The following is a 20,075-nucleotide window of genomic DNA, read 5'->3' on the forward strand; positions in this document are numbered from 1 at the left end:
TTCCAAGGGAGACATTGTACGGCGCAAATTATTCCTTCCCAGGGCCGGTGTATTCTTCGTATTTTTATATCTTTTGTGTCTCTCTCAGTGGAAGTGTACATTCCTTAACGCCACCCTTACAGGATCTTCAAATGACCGGCTTCAAAATTCATTTGGAATTATGCATTGTTGTTTCTTTTGCTCGTCTAACTTTATGTAAATTCTTCTATTATCTGGTTAATCAATTTATCAATCTTTGCATATGAGAATTTATATAAAGTAGATGGAGGAAAGAAGCAACGACGAAGCTACAACTTTAAATTAAATTTTCAAACCTGTCATTCGATAAGACAAGGTTAGTGTTAATACTTTAATCACTCCATGTCACCACTGCTCTTTGAAAAACTTCATCATCTCCTGTTGAGGTTCACTGATAGAGTGAGTGGATGAATTTGTAATAGAAATATATATTGAAATAAGTATAGGTATAAGTACAGGTATAGTGTATGCTGATCCAGGTCCTCACTCTTTTAGTGCTACAATACAATAGAAAGTAATAGGTCATATATTTATAGCAAAGGACTTTCCTGTTGAAGCTAACTGATAGAGCAATGAGTGGATGAATTTGTAATAGAAAAATATATTGAAATAAGTATTCTCACTCTTTTAGTGTTACAATACAATAGAAAATAATAGGTCATATATTTATAGTAAAGGACTTTCCTGTTAAAGCTAACTGATAGAGCAATGAGTGGATGAATTTGTAATAGAAAAATATATTGAAATAAGTATCCTCACTCTTTTAGTGTTACAATACAATAGCAGGTAATAGGCCATATATTTATAGCAAAGGACTTTCCTGTTGAGGTTGACTGATAGAGCAATGAATGGATGAATTTGTAATAGAAAAATATATTGAAATAAGTATAAGTATAGGTATAGTGTATGCTGAACCAGGTCCTCACTCTTTTAGTGTTACAATACAATAGAAAGTAATAGGTCATATATTTATAGCAAAGGACTTTCCTGTTGAAGCTAACTGATAGAGCAATAAGTGGATGAATTTGTAATAGAAAAATATATTGAAATAAGTATCATTACTCTTTTAGTGTTACAATACAATAGAAGGTAATAGATCATACATTTATAGCAAAGGACTTTCCTGTTGAAGCTAACTGATAGAGCAATAAGTGGATGAATTTGTAATAGAAAAATATATTGAAATAAGTATAAGTATAGGTATAGTGTATGCTGAACCAGGTCCTCACTCTTTTAGTGTTACAATACAATAGAAAGTAATAGGTCATATATTTATAGCAAAGGACTTTCCTGTTGAAGCTAACTGATAGAGCAATGAGTGGATGAATTTGTAATAGAAAAATATATTGAAATAAGTATCCTTACTCTTTTAGTGTTACAATACAATAGAAGGTAATAGATCATACATTTATAGCAAAGGACTTTCCTGTTGAGGTTGACTGATAGAGGAACAAGTGGATGAATTTGTAACAGAAAATACATTGAAATAATTATAGGTATAAGTACAGGTATAGTGTATGCTGAACCAGATCCTCACTCTTACAGTGTTACAATACAATAGGAAGCTGATAGAGAGCACGTTCATATATTTATAGCCAATGACATTACCAAAAAGCTAACCTTGGTGTGTAGCTCCAACTGAAGGTTACAAGAAACAGCAATAGGATTCTACTTATAGCTCTTTTGTACTTAGAGCTTGTAACCCAAAAACAAAATTTATGTTCAAGGGCACAATAATATGGACCTCTCGTTATTTTGAATTTTCTTCACTAAATTCTATTCTCTTTGTAACGGTGGTCTCCAGGTCATGGATATACAAAAGTTATTCTTGAAGTAATTACTTCAACATTTCTTATGAATTAGTATATAGTTTTAGTAATTAGAATATATTTTTTAATTATCATGGTGCGTCTTCATACGTTCAACTATCAACTCGAATATTCTTTTCTTCTGTCTTCCTAACTCCAATAAGGAATTTAACAAACCAAAATGTTTTTTCCTTCTCATGCATTAAAACATTGCTCAGGCTCAAGATTCGTGCTCGTTAAGCTTCAGCATCCTCAACTTCTCACACTTGTCTTCTTTTTCTTCAATATAATAACAATTTCGTATAATATTTTTACACATCATCTTACATCATGTATATATCTTCATTCATCTCATAAATTTCAGTTTACTTATTTTTAATTATTCAGCTGGCAGCTAAGCGATTGCAGATTTTGTCAATACCACCTAATGACAAAATCTGCAATCACTTAGTTGTTATTCCACGCAGCTAGACAAATTTACCAAATGACCAGCTAGACAAATTGTAAAGTACAAATTAAATAAACAAAGAAATATTCCTATATTAACCTGGCCAACACCTAGCCAACTCCATCCTCTTGCCAAACGTTACACAGCGCATTACCCTGACTGGGTAGCATAAAGACGAATATTTCAAGAAATTTTGCTCAGCAACTGGCCTGATACTGTCGACTACCCCACATCCAACTTCTCTACCAACTTGTCGATCGCTTTCTAATTGAACGTTTCCCAATAGCGTTTCGTAATAGCAATAGACGATTATTTACATGCATCAGTTTGAACCGCGTTGGCCTCCCACGACAGATCGATCGCAGCCATAAATCCCGCCATTAACGAGGCCAAGACGGAATTAAGGCTAATAAACGGACCCGGCATAATTGCACGTAGCCCTATGAATTATAACATCGATCCGTCTGACGCACGAACAAGCGTGTTAATAAGCGGTTGGCGAGCTTTTTGCCTGCACGCTGCGCGCAAACGTTTGCCAATGGTCTCGGCGCGCGGCGTCTGACGTAACAAGCGTGTCACGAACTTGCCCACTTGGGATACACCGCTGGTTAATCGAGAAAACGCAGTGCATGTGCATGCGTGCGCTGCAGTTTTCGGACTTTCCGATATTCGGACGCGAACTCGCGTCAGGAAGAAGCGGAAATATGTAAAGAAGATTAATTAAAAGGAAATTAGATTTAGACGGAGCTTGCGTGTGCCTGTGAATGAAACATAATTTTCATGTTTCAGTTAAATTACATGGTTGAGCTAAGTTTTCCGCATCGGTGCGGATTTGCAAGAAGAAGCGGAGATTATAATGAAAATTTTAATAGTTTGAGGGATTCTGTTTTAATTACATGCAGGCAAATATTGTGTGCTTTCGTGGATGAAATTTAGTTTTAATTTTCTAATTATAATTCCATGTGTGGTGCAACGTTCTTGATAGTTTTTCATATCAATGTGCAAGAAAAAGCAGAGAATATAATAAAAATATTAACAACTTAGAAAATTGTTTAATTAGACACAGGCAGGAATTGTGTATTTTCATGGATGAAATTTAGTTTTAATTTTCTAATTATAATTCCATGTGTGATGCAACGTTCTTGATAGTTTTCCATATCAATGTGCAAGAAAAAGCACAGATTATAATAAGAATATTAACAATTTAGAAAATTTTCTAATTATAATTCCATGTGTGGTGCAACGTTCTTGATAATTTTCCACATCAATGTGCAAGAAAAAGCAGAGAATATAATAAAAATATTAACAATTTAGAAAATTGTTTAATTAGACACAGGCAGGAATTGTGTATTTTCATGGATGAAATTTACTTTTAATTTTCTAATTATAATTCCACGTTCTTGATAGTTTTCCAATTTGTAAGAAAAAGCGGAGATTATAATAAAAATTTAGAAAATTAGCTTCAGACAGAAACTGTGTGTTTTCATGAATAAAACCTAATGAAATTTTCTAATTTTTTAATGAAACTACAGTTGAGACTGATCTATGTATACTGTAAGTATAGAAAAAAAACGAAGATCCTAATAAAAATGTCTAAAATAATAAAACTGGAAACTAAAACATAGCTGTTCTTTCCCAATAAAATTATTGTTGACAGTGTGTTGCACCAAGATTGTAATAAAAGTTCAGAAGAATTAGATTCAGAGAAGAACCGTGTGTTTTTGTGAATAAAATGCAACTTTGCTTTATCAATACGTAATAGACAGTAATATCATATATTAATAAAAATTGAGAAATTGATTAATGAGATAACATAAGAACTTACATAAAATTATATGAACAAATGAAATAACAGTAAATGTATAATTTTACATTAAACATTGAAACTGGCCATTTGGTAATGTTAATATTAAAGCTGGAAAAAGACAAGTAATTATATTTAAACAATACGCAGAAATATCATTTAATCCAATACTCTGTTCATATACCAAGAAAAGCACCTAATATATAAGATGTTATCATGTCACAAGTGTATCAAAGATAATAAAAATTCTCTCTAAAATCATGTTAAAAAAAAGTTTGTTCCTCAGACGAGCATCTAATCGAAGAAAAAAAAGCCTATCTCGCCAAGCCATGTTTTCACCCCTGTTTCGCCTCATCACAGTCATCAAAGACCATTCTACTACTGTTGCCAGCGATTTAACTTCTGCTAATCATCGCAGTTTACGGCTGACCTACGCGAGAAGAACGTGCTAATCGTACGTAAGAAAAAAGAAAAAAAAAAAAAGAAAAAGAAAAGCAAAAGGAAAAAGGACGTAAAAGGAAGGAAATACCACGCGGTGCGAGTAAACGAAATAAACAAAGACAAAAAAAAAAAAAGAAAGAAAGATAGAAAAATAAAAAGGAGAAAAGGAGGCAAGAAAACTCGTACATTCCAAGGTACCCTCCTTCTTCTTTTCTTTTTTTCTTTTCTTTTTTTCTTTTTACCAAGCTAATTTACAGCGACTGTTACGAGCATCCTTTTTGCGCAATTTAATCCGAATTTGTCGGTATCAAAAGACGACGCCACGAAACGCGCCGGGACTACCCGTGTATCAACAATTACACGCCAAGACTTTCACCTTAATCGGTCGACACACGGCTTCGCTCGTACTACAATCTCGGAGACAAGGTGCGTTTGTTGGGTTGCTTGCCTGGTTGCCTGGTTGCTTGCTTGCTTGCTTACCTGCTGAGATTTTTTGTTGGGCGCGGTTTCCGGACACTCAGGGTCCGCTGGGTCGAGGCAGGGCTTGCTTTGGTAGCCGTTCGTTATCCCGGCCCTCTTCATGTAGTCCTCCAGAGTTTTGAAGGGAAACATGAACTGCAGTTTCTTCATCTCGTCCAGCATCCACAATGGATTGAGATTCGTCCAGTGCACTGGCTTGTGCATCTGCGTGCCGCTACCGTGGAAAAAATAATTCAAAGGCGAAATGAACCACTTCACTCTCTTTCTCTCTATATATATTTATCTATTTAACTCTCTTTGTAGAACGATATACCGATAATGATTAATAGACTACGGAATTCCATGCATTTATGAGAAACATTTATATTGTTATATTATATATATCATTATACATTATTATATATATTACCTAATGGTGTTACCTAACCCCAATCACTTAGTTGCCAACCCAATATTATTACGTAGAGTGTGAACAATTTATAGAAAATGTATAATATATAAATATGTATAATAATGTATCAAATATCCAGAGTATTTCATATTTCATAGGTAGAATCTTCTATACCAGTTTTCGTATTTTCTGTTATATCCATGGACAAGTGAGTTTGCATAGAAATCCGCGGTCTAATTAGATGTTGATGAGATGAGATGAAACATTTCGAAGTCTACGTGACGATGTTGACACTGCACATGTATCAATTTAATATAATATATATATATGAAAAATGTTATACGTTATACGTAAATATATACATATATCTCTTCTACTATTGAGGTTAAGTTAAGTTGGCAACTAAGGCATTACCACCTAATGACAAAATTCGTAATCACTTAGTTACCAACCCAATATTTTGTTTCGTTTATTGTTTCCTATTTATTTATATACTATTCTATACTATATTCACTTAATTTAATTATATTTTGTTTACTTGTTTCATTCAATTTTACTTACTTATGTACCTATATATTTATACACAAATTATATGTATGATACTTACGGTATATACACAGGAGAGTCTGGTCCTAAGAGCTTGCTTCCTTCCCAGAAACAGTCGAGGGGCGTAATGATGGCGCATGGTATAATTCTATCGAAGATCTGCAATTAAAAATTCGTTAAAAACTGGTCCACGGTATTTATATCTAGCGAGAAAAGCTCGCGTGAAATCTATTTATATCGAACTACAAACAAATCACATGACATCTTTCTAATTTCTTTACATGCAATCGCGTATGCCGATGCTTGTTCAGGAATTCGAATCATTCGTCGAACAGATCAACGACAGATACGAGATAAATTGGAAGACTAAGAGAAGACAAAGAAAGGGCCGGGCGATGTATCGCGGAAATTATCGATTCGGCGAGTTCGAGTAATCGATCACATCATCGCAGTGATGGTGGTTCAACATCGTAGCTACGTAGTAATCATGGCAGATATTTATGTAAATTCATATAATTTAATATAATTATATTATATATAGTTATACAATTATATATAATTATATTATAGAATATAATTAAAGAACTGAAACCCACAGAGAAATTTGCTTCTCCCTAGGAAATATCGTAAGAAATACGACGCTTCCGATATCTCGCATACTTTTGCATATCACGCACACTTTCGAACCCATGGAATGTCCGAGGAAGGGAAAAAAATCGACGGTCTAACGATCAGCCATCAGCGCGGAAGAATTTCCCTAGCAGCGTTAGACGAAAGAAATTGTCATGCTCTGATGTATTTAATGGATTATTCGATGACGAATGCTACGTTCCCGGCACCGATTTACGATTATTTCTCCTTTTCTTCGATAGTGGACACTAACGATCGCCATAAGGTTTTTCTTGGTAGGAAGGCATTATGGGAGGCCACCTGTGTGTTCTCGGAAACTCGAATAGGGCGGTCTCTCCAGCCAAGCGTTTCGTTTTTTCGGCCCCCTTGATTTACGAATAATATGAATTTGGATAGGATTCGAGGAACCTAGCGGACATTTGTTACACCGTCGTCGCGGTGGTCTGGTCGAGTAACGCGACCATGAATTTAATCGAGAACGCGTTAAGCTCGTTTTTTGCCCATCGACTGTTTCATTTTTCCAACTAACGCGATTACACAGGCTTTCACTTCAACTGCACGTTCAGACGACGAATCGTAGGTTTCAGCGGCGATTTAACAGACGTTTGCTGCGTGATCGAAGGTACTTTGTGTGAGAGAAGAAATTTTTAGTTTGAGCAAAAATGAAATAAGTTGAAATTTTGTTACAAAAGATCTACGTTGAATTCGTGACAGCTCTTCGACTCGTATACGTACGAGCACGTACTCTATAAAACGTTTCGCGGTTTATTGACACTGTAACGTGACACGGTGAAATTTGAAACCAATTTGAAAATCTATATAGAGGTTATATACCCTATGGTTAATTACCGACTGGTACAAGTAGACGATCGATAAGATATTATCGTAGAAGCGAAAGTAAGTAAAAGATGTAAAATAAACAATTTTTTCGTTTAAGACTTTATTTTCAAGAAAACAGAGTTCGAACGTGTTTAGTTAAGAATCGATCTAGCGCTTACACGCGAATGATAAATTTAAAACAGTTCTATATTTTTGTGAACACACTTGAAGAAACGTTACGTAAATAGGAATTTGTCTCGTGTATCGAACATCATAGTAAGTGTTGTATTTTAAATATTGTATACACTTTTGCATGTTACACGCACTATGTAGATTTTTGGAATCTTAAATTTCCGAAAAATGCACAAACATCCGCTGTCTATTTATCACCAGTCTTTCGTGTTAATTGCAGCGGATACTGTGCGTAACTGTATATGTCTGTGTCCTTGATAATGACTCGTTTACGTCGTGCATTTTCGCGTTTCTTATTTCTGTCCAACCATCTTTTCAAACCATTGTAATTGACTTATAAAGTGACAGAACAAAGACAATTCGAAATTCTGTCCAAAATCTACAAAATCTCGGTTTACGCGTCAACTTCTATTCGTCTAAAATTCCAGTATCGAACATTTTTATGTCAGATATAAAAGTATCAATAGCCCAAATAATTTGTCATTCGAATATTACCAAAAAACTACTCTTCAAACCCGAAATCTGTACCTAAAATCAGGAAAGCAATTTTGGCGAAGAAAAGTGCCTGCGACAGGGCAACCAGATAGACACAGGTATTCGTCTCGGTTGCATACGTACAGGATACAAACCTGAATTAATTCGAACCATAAAATAAAAACTTCGCACAGTTAAATCTCCTAGAACTTTACGAATTACACGAATGCATAGCTCTATAAATATATTTTATACACAATTAATATATATAGTTTCAATTAGGTTATTCGTGTAAACAGCAATCTTGTCTTGCGATTGTAAATCGATGAGATCCAGTGAACAGGAATAAGAGGATGCGGTCGCTTTAAAAGTGAAACATCCTGTACATAAGCGCTGGGATAATAATATTCCTGTTTGTCTGAGATACAGGAGACCGCCGTGTGATTTAGTTGGTTGTTACTTCAGGCAATTCCTGCATACCGGAACATCTATCATTCAACAGAAACTTCGAGATTGAAACATAATGAATCGCGCGGATGTTGGTTGATCTTCGGAGTTTCTTTCGAACTACAGGCGGTTACAAAAGTCTACGTACACGTAGCGAATTTTGTTGAATATTTGGACACGATTTAATCGCATAAAAATCCGCAATCCCTAGAATTCTCATATTCGATCCTTCAATTTCTTTCTTTCTTTTTCATTGAAATTTTTCTGTGCGTATACGATACACGTATTTCTTGCAATTCCTATAAAAGCTGGATATTTGGACACGGTTTAACTGCATGAAAATCTGCAGTCTAATGGTAAAAGAAGAGGCGCTTTTTCATATCGAGGCATTCGAGACACTCAAAAAAAATTTGATTTTTGGAAGTGCAAGAAGAAATTGTGTTGAAAGAAATATATATGGCATCCATAAATATTTAAAGGAACTACCGATCAATCTTAATCTGTATTTCTATTGTTCCATTATCTTCCTATTATCCATTATCCGAAAATTCCATTATTCGAACAGTTTTGTCTCCTCCTTAACTGCTACTTTGAAAAGCTCCACTGTAAAAATATTTGTAACGTTGATGCGAAGAAATACTTCAACACAAACAGAAGAGAAGAGAAGAGAATTACATGTATCGACCAACATTCTTTCGTACTTTTCTCGAAATTCAGAAACGCGTTAAAAATGACATTGGACTTGAAAGGATCAAGGCAACGCGGCATAGTTAATCCCACAAAAAAAAAAAAAAAAAAAAAGGAAGAAAAGGCCAACAAAATACATGTTAACAAAACTTGTCCTCAATTTTCTCGCGAACGAACTCGCCGAATTGCTGGAAGCTGCCGAGTCGAGAGGAACGAAGCCGCGATGAAAATCGGTCGTTCTCCGACTGACGATGGAAAAAAGAAAATTAGAGCATTAAACGGAGAGCAGAGTGCGGTGCGGTGAAACTGGCGCTGGTAAAATCGCGGAAGCGGCGCGTTCGACGTCGCGGCGTCTCTCACGCTGAGGTAATTTCGTGCTTTTCCCTTTTCCCAGCCGCTCGAAACGCGTCTAACGCGTCCGCTCGTTAGCGGCGCGCAAGAAACGATGTAGCACGCGTGAGCGCGCGGGAACGAGCGTGCGACTTTGTACGTGCAAACCGGCGCAACGTTTGTTCGGCTTTTCAAGCGTCGTATTCAATTTTCGACGTTTACGACTGTACGTGAGTCGTTGGGGAACGACGCTGCGACATGGTGACTGGACTCCAGGACACAAACGAACAGATCCGCCGCGGATACGTGCTACGCCTAGCGATGGCCACGATTTTCCTTTATTCTTTTCCTATTAAACTAAACTGTGAGAATCTTTCGATTCGTTTACGCTACGCGTCGCCTTCCTTCGTGTTGTTGCTAGATTACAAGGGAAACGTTTCTTCATGAACACGTATGAACACATGTATTCTATACATATGTAGAATTATAAATATAATATAAATTATTATATTTAAATTCATATTTAAGTTTAAATATTTAATTACATTAAATTATATTAAATTATGTATTATATTATATTGTATTATATTGTATTGTATTGTATTATATTGTATTGTATTATATTATAATATATTGTATTATATTGTGTTGTATTGTATTGTATTGTATTATATTGTATTGTATTGTATTGTATTGTATTATATTCTATTCTATTATATTACATTACATTACATTACATTACATTACATTACATTACATTGCATTACATTGCATTACATTGCATTACATTGCATTGCATTACATTACATTACATTACAATACATTACATTACATTACATTACATTACATTACATTACAATACATTACATTACATTACATTACATTACTTTATATTATATTATATTATATTATATTATATATTAAATTATATATTATACTATATATTATACTGTATATTTATATTTAAATAATATTTAAATATACTTATTTATATATTTATATAATATAACATAATAATATATAATAGATATAAAATACAATATATAATATATTCAACTATTCAAATATATCATATTTTTAGAAATGGAATCTACGGGGATTTTGTTCTCTTCCTTTTGTCGTGGGTTTGAGCTCACAAGCTATTTCTAAAGATTATTGATGATGACTACGAGAATCATCAGTAGGATTTTACCATGAATTTACACAGATTACCATGAGAATTTGGTTTACCATGATTTTACACAGATTCTAAGTATTACTAATATGCTTAATTTTAATATTAATAAGCGACTGTACGCTTGCTTAATCAGGCAAAACTGATCGTTGCGATTAGACTGCGGATATTTATGCAAATTCAGTTTCTTATGAACATAATTAGGGAAACGAAACTTAAACGGAGATTTGTTTCGTCGTCTGATTCTCGCCAGTCCCTCGTGTCAATTTTGCACATTTTTCTGGTAAAGGATTGTGTCGTTTGACCATTTATAGACAAATTTCCTGCAACTTGTTGACTTTGACGCGCGATGAAGTGTATGCGAACTACATGAAGAGCAACATGAATTATTTATCTTTTCATTTCATCGATGTTTTGCCATTGTGTGAACCTGACGTACGAAAGACACGTTCAATTGGAAAAATGAGGGACCAACAAGGGTTAAATATCGTAACAGATACTATACTTCGAATATTTTGTATCTGTACCTTTAAATTTGGCAAAAATGCATAAAAGTCTGCAGTTTAGTTATTACGATGTACTTTTGACATTACGTAATTTCAACAGCCTTGACTCTAATGATTTTGACCTTGAGATATATTGAAGAGGGTCTTGAGTAACATACACTTTGTCAGAGGCGTGGAACGATCGTGGGTCAAAAGTTAAGTTAGGTTAGATCTTTTCAGCCACCCATTGAATCTAACCTAATCTAACCTAACCTAACTTAACCTGATCTCATATAACTTAATCTAACCTAACCATACCTAATCTAACCATGCCTTACCGCTATTAGGATAGCAATTCTGTACAAATGCACATACAATTTCATTTTTAATGTCTTGTATCAAAGTAAATGTAATGTAACAAGTGGCATTTTCTTTTCGTCAAACACATTTTTAATCAAGTCAAACTCTTAAATTGTAGTAAATGTAAAGTATCATTTTCTTTTTGTTAAAACATTTGGTCGTCTCCCGCCCCCCCCTTCAACGTACTCGAAATTCAATAAAATTGTTTTTCCGCGCGATTACCATTTTGATATTCGACATAAATGCTAAGTTTATTTCATAATATAAAATCGTGAGTAAATATTTTAGTTTGCCTGGCAATAAATGGCTCACTTGAATCGTAAATTCATTGTAAGGAATCACATAAAACAGCAAGTGATTTTACGATGGGTCCAAGTCATATAATTGGCACCAAATGATTCAGTTAATGATTGAAGATGATGGTACTACTGTGTTTGTCATAATATTGTAATGTGTAATAATATAATATCACCATAATATTGCAATATTAATATATTGTCATATATAACATTGTATTATTATACTGTAATATTTGCAATACTTTAAATAACTTTCCCTTGCATCTAATGTCAAGAAGAAATCCATAGAACAGCAAGTGATTGTATGATGAATCAAAGTCATATAATTGGCACCAAATGATTCAGTTAATGATTGAAGATGATGGTACTACTGTGTTTGTCATAATATTGTAATGTGTAATAATATAATATCACCATAATATTGCAATATTAATATATTGTCATATATAACAATGTATTATTATACTGTAATATTTACAATACTTTGAATAACTTTTCCTTGCATCTAATGTAAAGAAAAAATCCATAGAACAGTAAGTGATTGTATGATGAATCAAAGTCATATAATTGGCACCAAATGATTCAGTTAATGATTGAAGATGATGGTACTACTGTGTTTGTCATAATATTGTAATATGTAGTAATATAATATCACCATAATATTGCAATATTAATATATTGTCATATATAACATTATATTATTATACTGTAATATTTGCAATACTTTAAATAACTTTCCCTTGCATCTAATGTAAAGAAAAAAATCCATAGAACAGCAAGTGATTGTATGATGAATCAAAGTCATATAATTGGCACCAAATGATTCAGTTAATGATTGAAGATGATGGTACTACTGCATTTGTCATAATATTGTAATGTGTAATATTCATAATAATATTCATAAGTTTAAATAAAATAATATTCATAAGTTTCATAATATTGTAATATTAATTATATTATAACATATATTATATTATTATACCGTAACATTTGCAATATTTTAAACAAAATTTCCATGCATCTAATGGAAAGAAAAAATCCAGAACACAGCAAGTGATTACAATGAATTGAAATCATATAATTGACACCAAATTGTGTCATAATATTGCAATGTGTAATAATATAATAATATTATACATATATTATATAATATAATAATATTTTATCGTCATAATATTGCAATATTATTATATTGTAATATATAATATTATATTATTATACCGTAATATTTATAATATCTTAAACAACGTTTCCTTGCATCTAGTACAAAGAAAAAGTCTAAATGAATAAATGAGGAAAGCAATGCCTGCTCCTCGAGCTTACTCTTCGTCTCGTAGCCATCGTAGCCATCGCTAGTTTCAGAATTTCCTAATGAGAAATCGAAAGAGTCACAGTGCACGCACGATAACGCGATAGAGTGGTTCACGCGTCGAATACCTGAACAGTTGAACAGCCAACGAACACGAACGTGACATCGCGTATCTACTTATATCTAGATAAAGTGGTAGCTCTAAATTACCTGGTCGATGTAGTGCATGTCGAAGTTGGGTATGTTCAGCGCGTAACACATGTCTTTCAGCCTCCACTCGCTGCAAACGACACAGAAAGCATGCATTCATGAATACAACAAGTTTTGCATCCCTTTAACCACCGTCTCGCCGATAACAGCGGCGAGGAATCGACTCTTGCGAACAACTCGAAACGATGGCAATCGTTGTTCTTCGCTGTCTCCTCGCCACTCACAGGGTGTCTACGAAGTCTTTGGAAAGTAGGCAAATCGTGCGGTATTTACATATTCACGTTTTATTTCCAAGCAAATCAACTTTTAATTTTTATATATTCGTTAGTTTTCTTTTATTCTTTTTTTTTTTTCTCAGAGGATAATGTAAACCATCGTTACGCATCGTATATTATTAATTAAACGATCAACGTGTTACAACTGTGCTGTACTCTTAACCAGAAACTCGTTCTATAACCATGAAATTATAGTACGAGTTTTAATAACTTGATGGAGAGTTAACTTCTGCTTCCTCCCCGCAGGATAGTTTGGAATGGGAAGAAATTCTGGAGATGGAAACAAATGGAATTTGGAACAAGTGAAGTTACGGATAAAATAAAAGAAATAATAGGAAATAATAAAAAAAAAATAATAGAAAATTCAGGGCATATGAGTCTCAGAGATGAGAAACTTTCTTTCAAGTTGATAAGAAAGACTGGAAACAGATTCTGGCATATTAGTAGAAAGACTACAAGAAGAATCTTCCAATGTAGTAAAAAAAAAAAAAGAAGAGAAACTAATTGTAAGTGATATTGTAAAATGTACTATATACAATATATTTAGCATGCACTAAACATAGATTGTAGAAGAAAGACTGAAAAGATTCTTGTATATCAATAAAGACTAAGAAGATTCCTCTATTTCAAGAAAAATGCTAATTGTAAGTAATATATATATGTATAAATTTCATATTTTACAATATTGTATAATATATTACATATACTATATATTGTAAAATGTACTAGATATATATGCATTTTACATTTTACAATATTACAGTACAATATTTACAATATTGTACAATATACTACATATATACATTTTATAATATTGCAATACAGTATTTACAAGATTGTAAAATATACTATATATATACATTTTACATTTTATCATATTACAATACAATATTTACAATATTGTAAAACACACCACATATATATATATATATATATATATATATATATATATATATTTTATATTGTACAATATTACAATACAATGTTTACAATATTGTAAAGTATACTATATATAATATATATTGTAAAATGTACTAGATATATATGCATTTTACATTTTACAATATTACAATACAATATTTATAATATTGTAAAATATACTATATATATACATTTTACAATATTGCAATATAGTATTTACAAGATTGTAAAATATACTATATATATACACTTTACATTTTACAATATCACAATACAATGTTTACAATATTATAAAGTATACTATATATACTATATATTGAAAAATGTGCTAGATATATATACATTTTATATTTTACAATGTTGCAATACAATATTTACAATATTGTAAAATATACTATATATATACATTTTATATTTTACAATGTTACAATACAATGTTTACAATATTGTAAAGTATACTATATATACTGTATATACTATATATTGTAAAATATACTATATAAATATACATTTTACAATCTTGTAAATACTGTATTGCAATATTATAAAATATATTATATAAATATACATTTTACATTTTACAATATTACTATAATATTATAGTATTTATTATTAGTATTATATATAGTATATAATATATATGTATATACGAAAAATTCCTATCTTTAAGAGTATGCCATTGATTTATGTCTTATAATTCAGTAAAATTCGAAATCACTCGCCTTACATGTTATAAGAAAATTTCATTCGATATACAAATTCAAAAATTCCTCGTATGACATCTGAATTCTTAATTTTCCTGTATACAGCACGGCACAGTTATCATCCGATGTAGATTCAGATGAAAATTCGTGGCCCTTCTCCGCCAACTTCGTACACATTTCCACGTGTCTGGCGAAACGGTGGAGCGAACAAGAGAAAAGAGTAAGAGAAAGAAAAAGGGAATAAAATAAAAAATGAACTTACGTGTCGAACAGGTGTACGGTGACCTGCGTAGCCGCCTTCAGGATTTCTAAGTGTTCCTTGAGTGCGGCAGGGTGCAAGATATTCGCCCCGGGATGCCTCGGTGTTTGAATCACCAGCTGATGTGTCGAGGCGGCTGCTTCGCCCAATGCTTCCGAGGTATAGGTTAACTCTTTCTGCAACCTTCCGCCTTCTACCATCAAAAAATACCATACACGTCACGTGAATCTCAATCAGAGAAAATTGTCTAACGAGATACATGTGCAAGAAGAATCTTTTGAAACCCGGGCTAATTAATAAAATTTTATTTATCAGATCGTTGACAAATGCAAGGGCCATCATGCTAATTCGCGTAAAATAATCTCGCCGATTTCTTCCAACGACCCTTACGATATTTTAACTGCACGATTTATTTACCGCTTAGGTAGATATTTTATTTTTATGTTTTTTCTTACCTTATATTTATTATTAATTTATATTTGTATTATTGTTATACTTATGTTTATTCCTTATATTTATACCATCTGTATATTTTTAGGTTCTTTTTCACTTTAAATGTATGCTAAGATTCTTCATAAAACACAGTGACTAATATATAACACATATATCGAAACATTTACAGAATGCACATAATATAAGGACGCGCATAAAATTTACAAAATAATGTTCACGTACGTAACTACTGCTTAACAGATAAAACGAATCTTTGTTTGCTTCCCTTTCGTCATTGTGCTATCCATTGTTATTGGGTTGATAACTAAGTCCTTGCGGATTTTGTCAATACCATCTAACAATAGAATCCGCAATCGCTTAGTTGCCAACCCAATATTTCTGTTTGACCATCCAAGGGCAAAACAGAATAAAGGAGTTAAGTGTCCCAGACTAAACAGTCAAGTATCGTACGTTTTAAAAATTCTTATTCTTACCGACGCATTTCTACGTTATTCCCCATACTAAAAAGAAAAGGAGAGAAAAAATGAAGACCAAAGGAAGAGAAAAGAAAAGAAAATATACAGCCTATTCCGGCGTTTCCACGGGTGTATTTAGTTGGTACGATAGTTTCTGGTAATTTCTGGTAATTCGTCAAAGAACGCCGCGTCTAAAATACAGGTTTGGAACGCAGTTGTCTTTCTTCAAAGGGCGAACTCACTACCTGGACCCTTTTCAGTTGGCTAGAACCGCGGCTGGCCAGAGTCACGAGGCAAACCATCAGGGGGATTGGCCGGTTGCTTTATTCGCGACTCGTGCCACTTTAAGCTTTCGACGGCCTGGTAATGTTTATGCTCGGGACGATTCCTCGAAGAGAAACATCGAGAACTGGCCCGGTGTCGTAACACACGTTTCTATAGCTTTACGGATATATACCTACCGGGAAAAATTTCTGGCAGGGTACCAATGAAAGCGTTCGCCGAAGAAGACATGGAAATAGCTCTGTTATGGGTCGCAACCGTCGCCCTTGCTGTCACGTACACGACAACCCCATCGATCTTGTCGAAACGAGTCATTACACGTTCACTGTCCGCATCGTTTAAATGTATTAATCGTAATACGGAACGTTTCGTGCTAATTATTCTCTGCTTTGCAATTGGACAGATTGTTTGTTTGTAAATTGCACATATTTAAAACGTAATTTATACTATTTTATTATTAAACGATATTTATTAGATATTTGTAGCTTCTCACTGGTCAAAGTGTAGAAACTGCATTGGAATTATACCGCATCGTTCATCCATTTAAAATTGTTATTTGTATCTTGTATGTATAGAAATAGAATGCAGTTTAGTTTAGTAGTAGTTTAGTTAGCAGTAGAAGAAGTTTGTTAGGCTCAGTTATATCAGTTTTGTATATATATATAGTTATGTAAGTAATACTAATAAACTATATATAAGAATATATAACCTATATAGTTATATATAATAATATATAACTATATTATATATATGTAGTTTATTATTATTTTTATATGTAGTTTATATATTTTATGTAGTTTAGTATATATATATATAGAGAGAGAGTTTATTATTTTTATATATAGTTTATATATTTTTATATTCTTATATATAGTTTATTATTATTTTTATATAGAGTTTATATATTATTTTTATATATTTATATATATATATATATAGCATAGAAAAATGTCAGGAAAAAAGATTTTATAAATCTGAAAGCAATAGCATCAGTTAATACAATTATAATTATATAAGTTAATACAGTTAATTAAATTATAATTATATATATATAAGGCAAATACAACTAAATCTAACAAACTTTGTTTGTAATATTTGTGTTAAATTTTATATGTATATTCCTAAATAATTGTACATTATTTTATTAATTGTTATATTATTATTAATTGTATATTATTAATTCTGAATGTGAATAATGAAACTTTTTTTCAAGAAATGAATTAGTACTGCAGGCTGCAAATTGGAAAAAGGATTGAAACAAAAGCTGCAACTCAAAATGAAATCTTCCAAATAAGATATTACTATTGACGTTATATTAAATTTTTCTTCTCTAACTTCTCTGTATGTTGTACATGTATATAGATTAATTGCAAACGTTAATTAAATCCAATAGCATTATGTTATACATCTGTTCAACTGGCAAGGCTATAATATATACATTAGATTTTTAATAAGTTCCTAAAATAACAAATAAATGAACTATAAACATTCATTAAATGAAACGACACTGTATAGTTATTTACTATCCACCTGCTGAGTCTCATGTTTCTTATACAATCATTTTAGTTGATTTCTCCAGCAGAGGCGAACAAATTGCTCATTAACGAAAAGCAAATCGGTTTCATTAAAACCGGTTCCATAAAACAAAACACGCCCCCTCTAAATCCATTACGAAATCAGTTTCCTCAATCCCTTTATGTTCGTGTTTCCTTCGACTGAGCAAAGATTTTCATATCGATAATTACTGCTAATAGAAGCATATTTTCTCTGCTTCCAAAGAAGCCACAATATTACCATATTCAAGATTGAGGAAAGTTAAACAAATAAGGAAGCGCTTATTTGTAAATTCAATTGATTATATCATGAAAGATTTTATTTCCATCTTTGCTTTTATAATATAATGTGCAAAACTTTTTAAATGAGAAATAAACAAATATATAATAATATGTATGTAAAGTGAATACATATAAATATATGGAAAAATGATGGTATATGTGAATGACAATAAATGATGAAAAATAATAATATATATAAATACACAAATAATATATAATAGTATGTATTCATTTTACATGTTATTATGTATTCATTTAATGATGATTACATATTTATAGTTTTATATGAATATATGTATAAATTCATAAACAACATATAACAACATGTATTCATTTTACATATTATTATGTATTCATTTTATAATGAATAAATATTTATATTTTGATATGAATACATATGAATATATGTACATATGATACTATACTTAAATGTATAAATAATATACACATGTATTCATTTTAATGTTACTTAATATATAATAATATGTATTCATTCTACATGTTATTATGTATTCATTTAATGATGATTAAATATTTATAGTTTTATATGAATATATGTATAAATGCATAAACAACATATAATAACATGTATTCATTTTACATGTTATTATGTATTCATTTTATGATGAATAAATATTTATATTTTGATATGAATACATATGAATATATGTAAATATGATAATATACATAAAAGTATAAATAATATAAACATGTATTCATTTTAATGTTATTTAATATATAATAATATGTATTCATTTTACATGTTATTATGTATTCATTTAATGACGTTTAAATATTTATAGTTTTATATGAATATATGTATAAATGCATAAATAACATATAATAACATGTATTCATTTTATGATGAATAAATATTTATATTTTGATATGAATACGTATGGATATATGTAAATATGATAATACACATAAATGTATAATAAATGTTTATAATATAAACATGTATTCATTTTAATGTTATTTAATATATAATAATATGTATTCATGTTATTATGTATTCATTTAATGATGATTACATATTTATAGTTTTATATGAATATATGTATAAATGCATAAACAACATATAATAACATGTATTCATTTTATAATGAATAAATATTTATATTTTGATATGAATACATATGAATATATGTAAATATGATAATATACATAAATGTATAAATAACATAAACAAGTATTCATTTTAATGTTACTTACGTTTAAATTTATTTTTTATATTTATATTTAAAATAATATACATTCATTTATTTACATATAACATAACGAATAATACAACTACACATAAGTGGTTAAAAAGAACAAATTTCAAAGATAATTTCGTTCGCAACAAAAGCATTATCGTGTCTTTCCATATTATGTTACTAAACACGCCGTACACAATTACAAGAAACGAAACACGACCCGTATCGGATATTTCGTTTCAAGCCATTCGAACAGCGAACGCAACATCGAGCATAGAAAATCCTACATTCCATTAAACTATCAATGAACGTTTTTCAAAATAAAAAATAGAAAGACCAT

At 31.4% G+C, this 20,075-nt stretch overlaps 1 protein-coding gene across 5 annotated transcripts in view; it reads right to left on the reverse strand.

Annotated features, from left to right (window-relative positions):
• The window catches only part of Ptc (protein patched), a 97,349-nt gene that overhangs the window by 22,906 nt on the left and 54,368 nt on the right, over window positions 1-20,075 (reverse strand). For 2 of the 5 annotated variants that reach the window (XM_072020909.1, XM_072020908.1), the window contains exons 3-6: window positions 15,515-15,704; window positions 13,353-13,422; window positions 5,998-6,095; window positions 5,000-5,213 (exon numbers count right to left, since the gene is read on the reverse strand). In XM_072020909.1, the coding sequence (XP_071877010.1) occupies window positions 5,000-5,213; window positions 5,998-6,095; window positions 13,353-13,422; window positions 15,515-15,704 (572 nt within the window). Of the gene's footprint in view, window positions 1-4,999; window positions 5,214-5,997; window positions 6,096-6,221; window positions 6,337-13,352; window positions 13,423-15,514; window positions 15,705-15,966; window positions 16,121-16,186; window positions 16,253-20,075 lie in introns of those variants that run through there. The other 3 variants (XM_072020910.1, XM_072020911.1, XM_072020912.1) reach the window with 3 other exon arrangements.

Source organism: Bombus fervidus, chromosome 18 (genome assembly GCF_041682495.2).
Source record: "Bombus fervidus isolate BK054 chromosome 18, iyBomFerv1, whole genome shotgun sequence".
NCBI classification, from domain to species: Eukaryota; Metazoa; Arthropoda; class Insecta; order Hymenoptera; family Apidae; genus Bombus; species Bombus fervidus.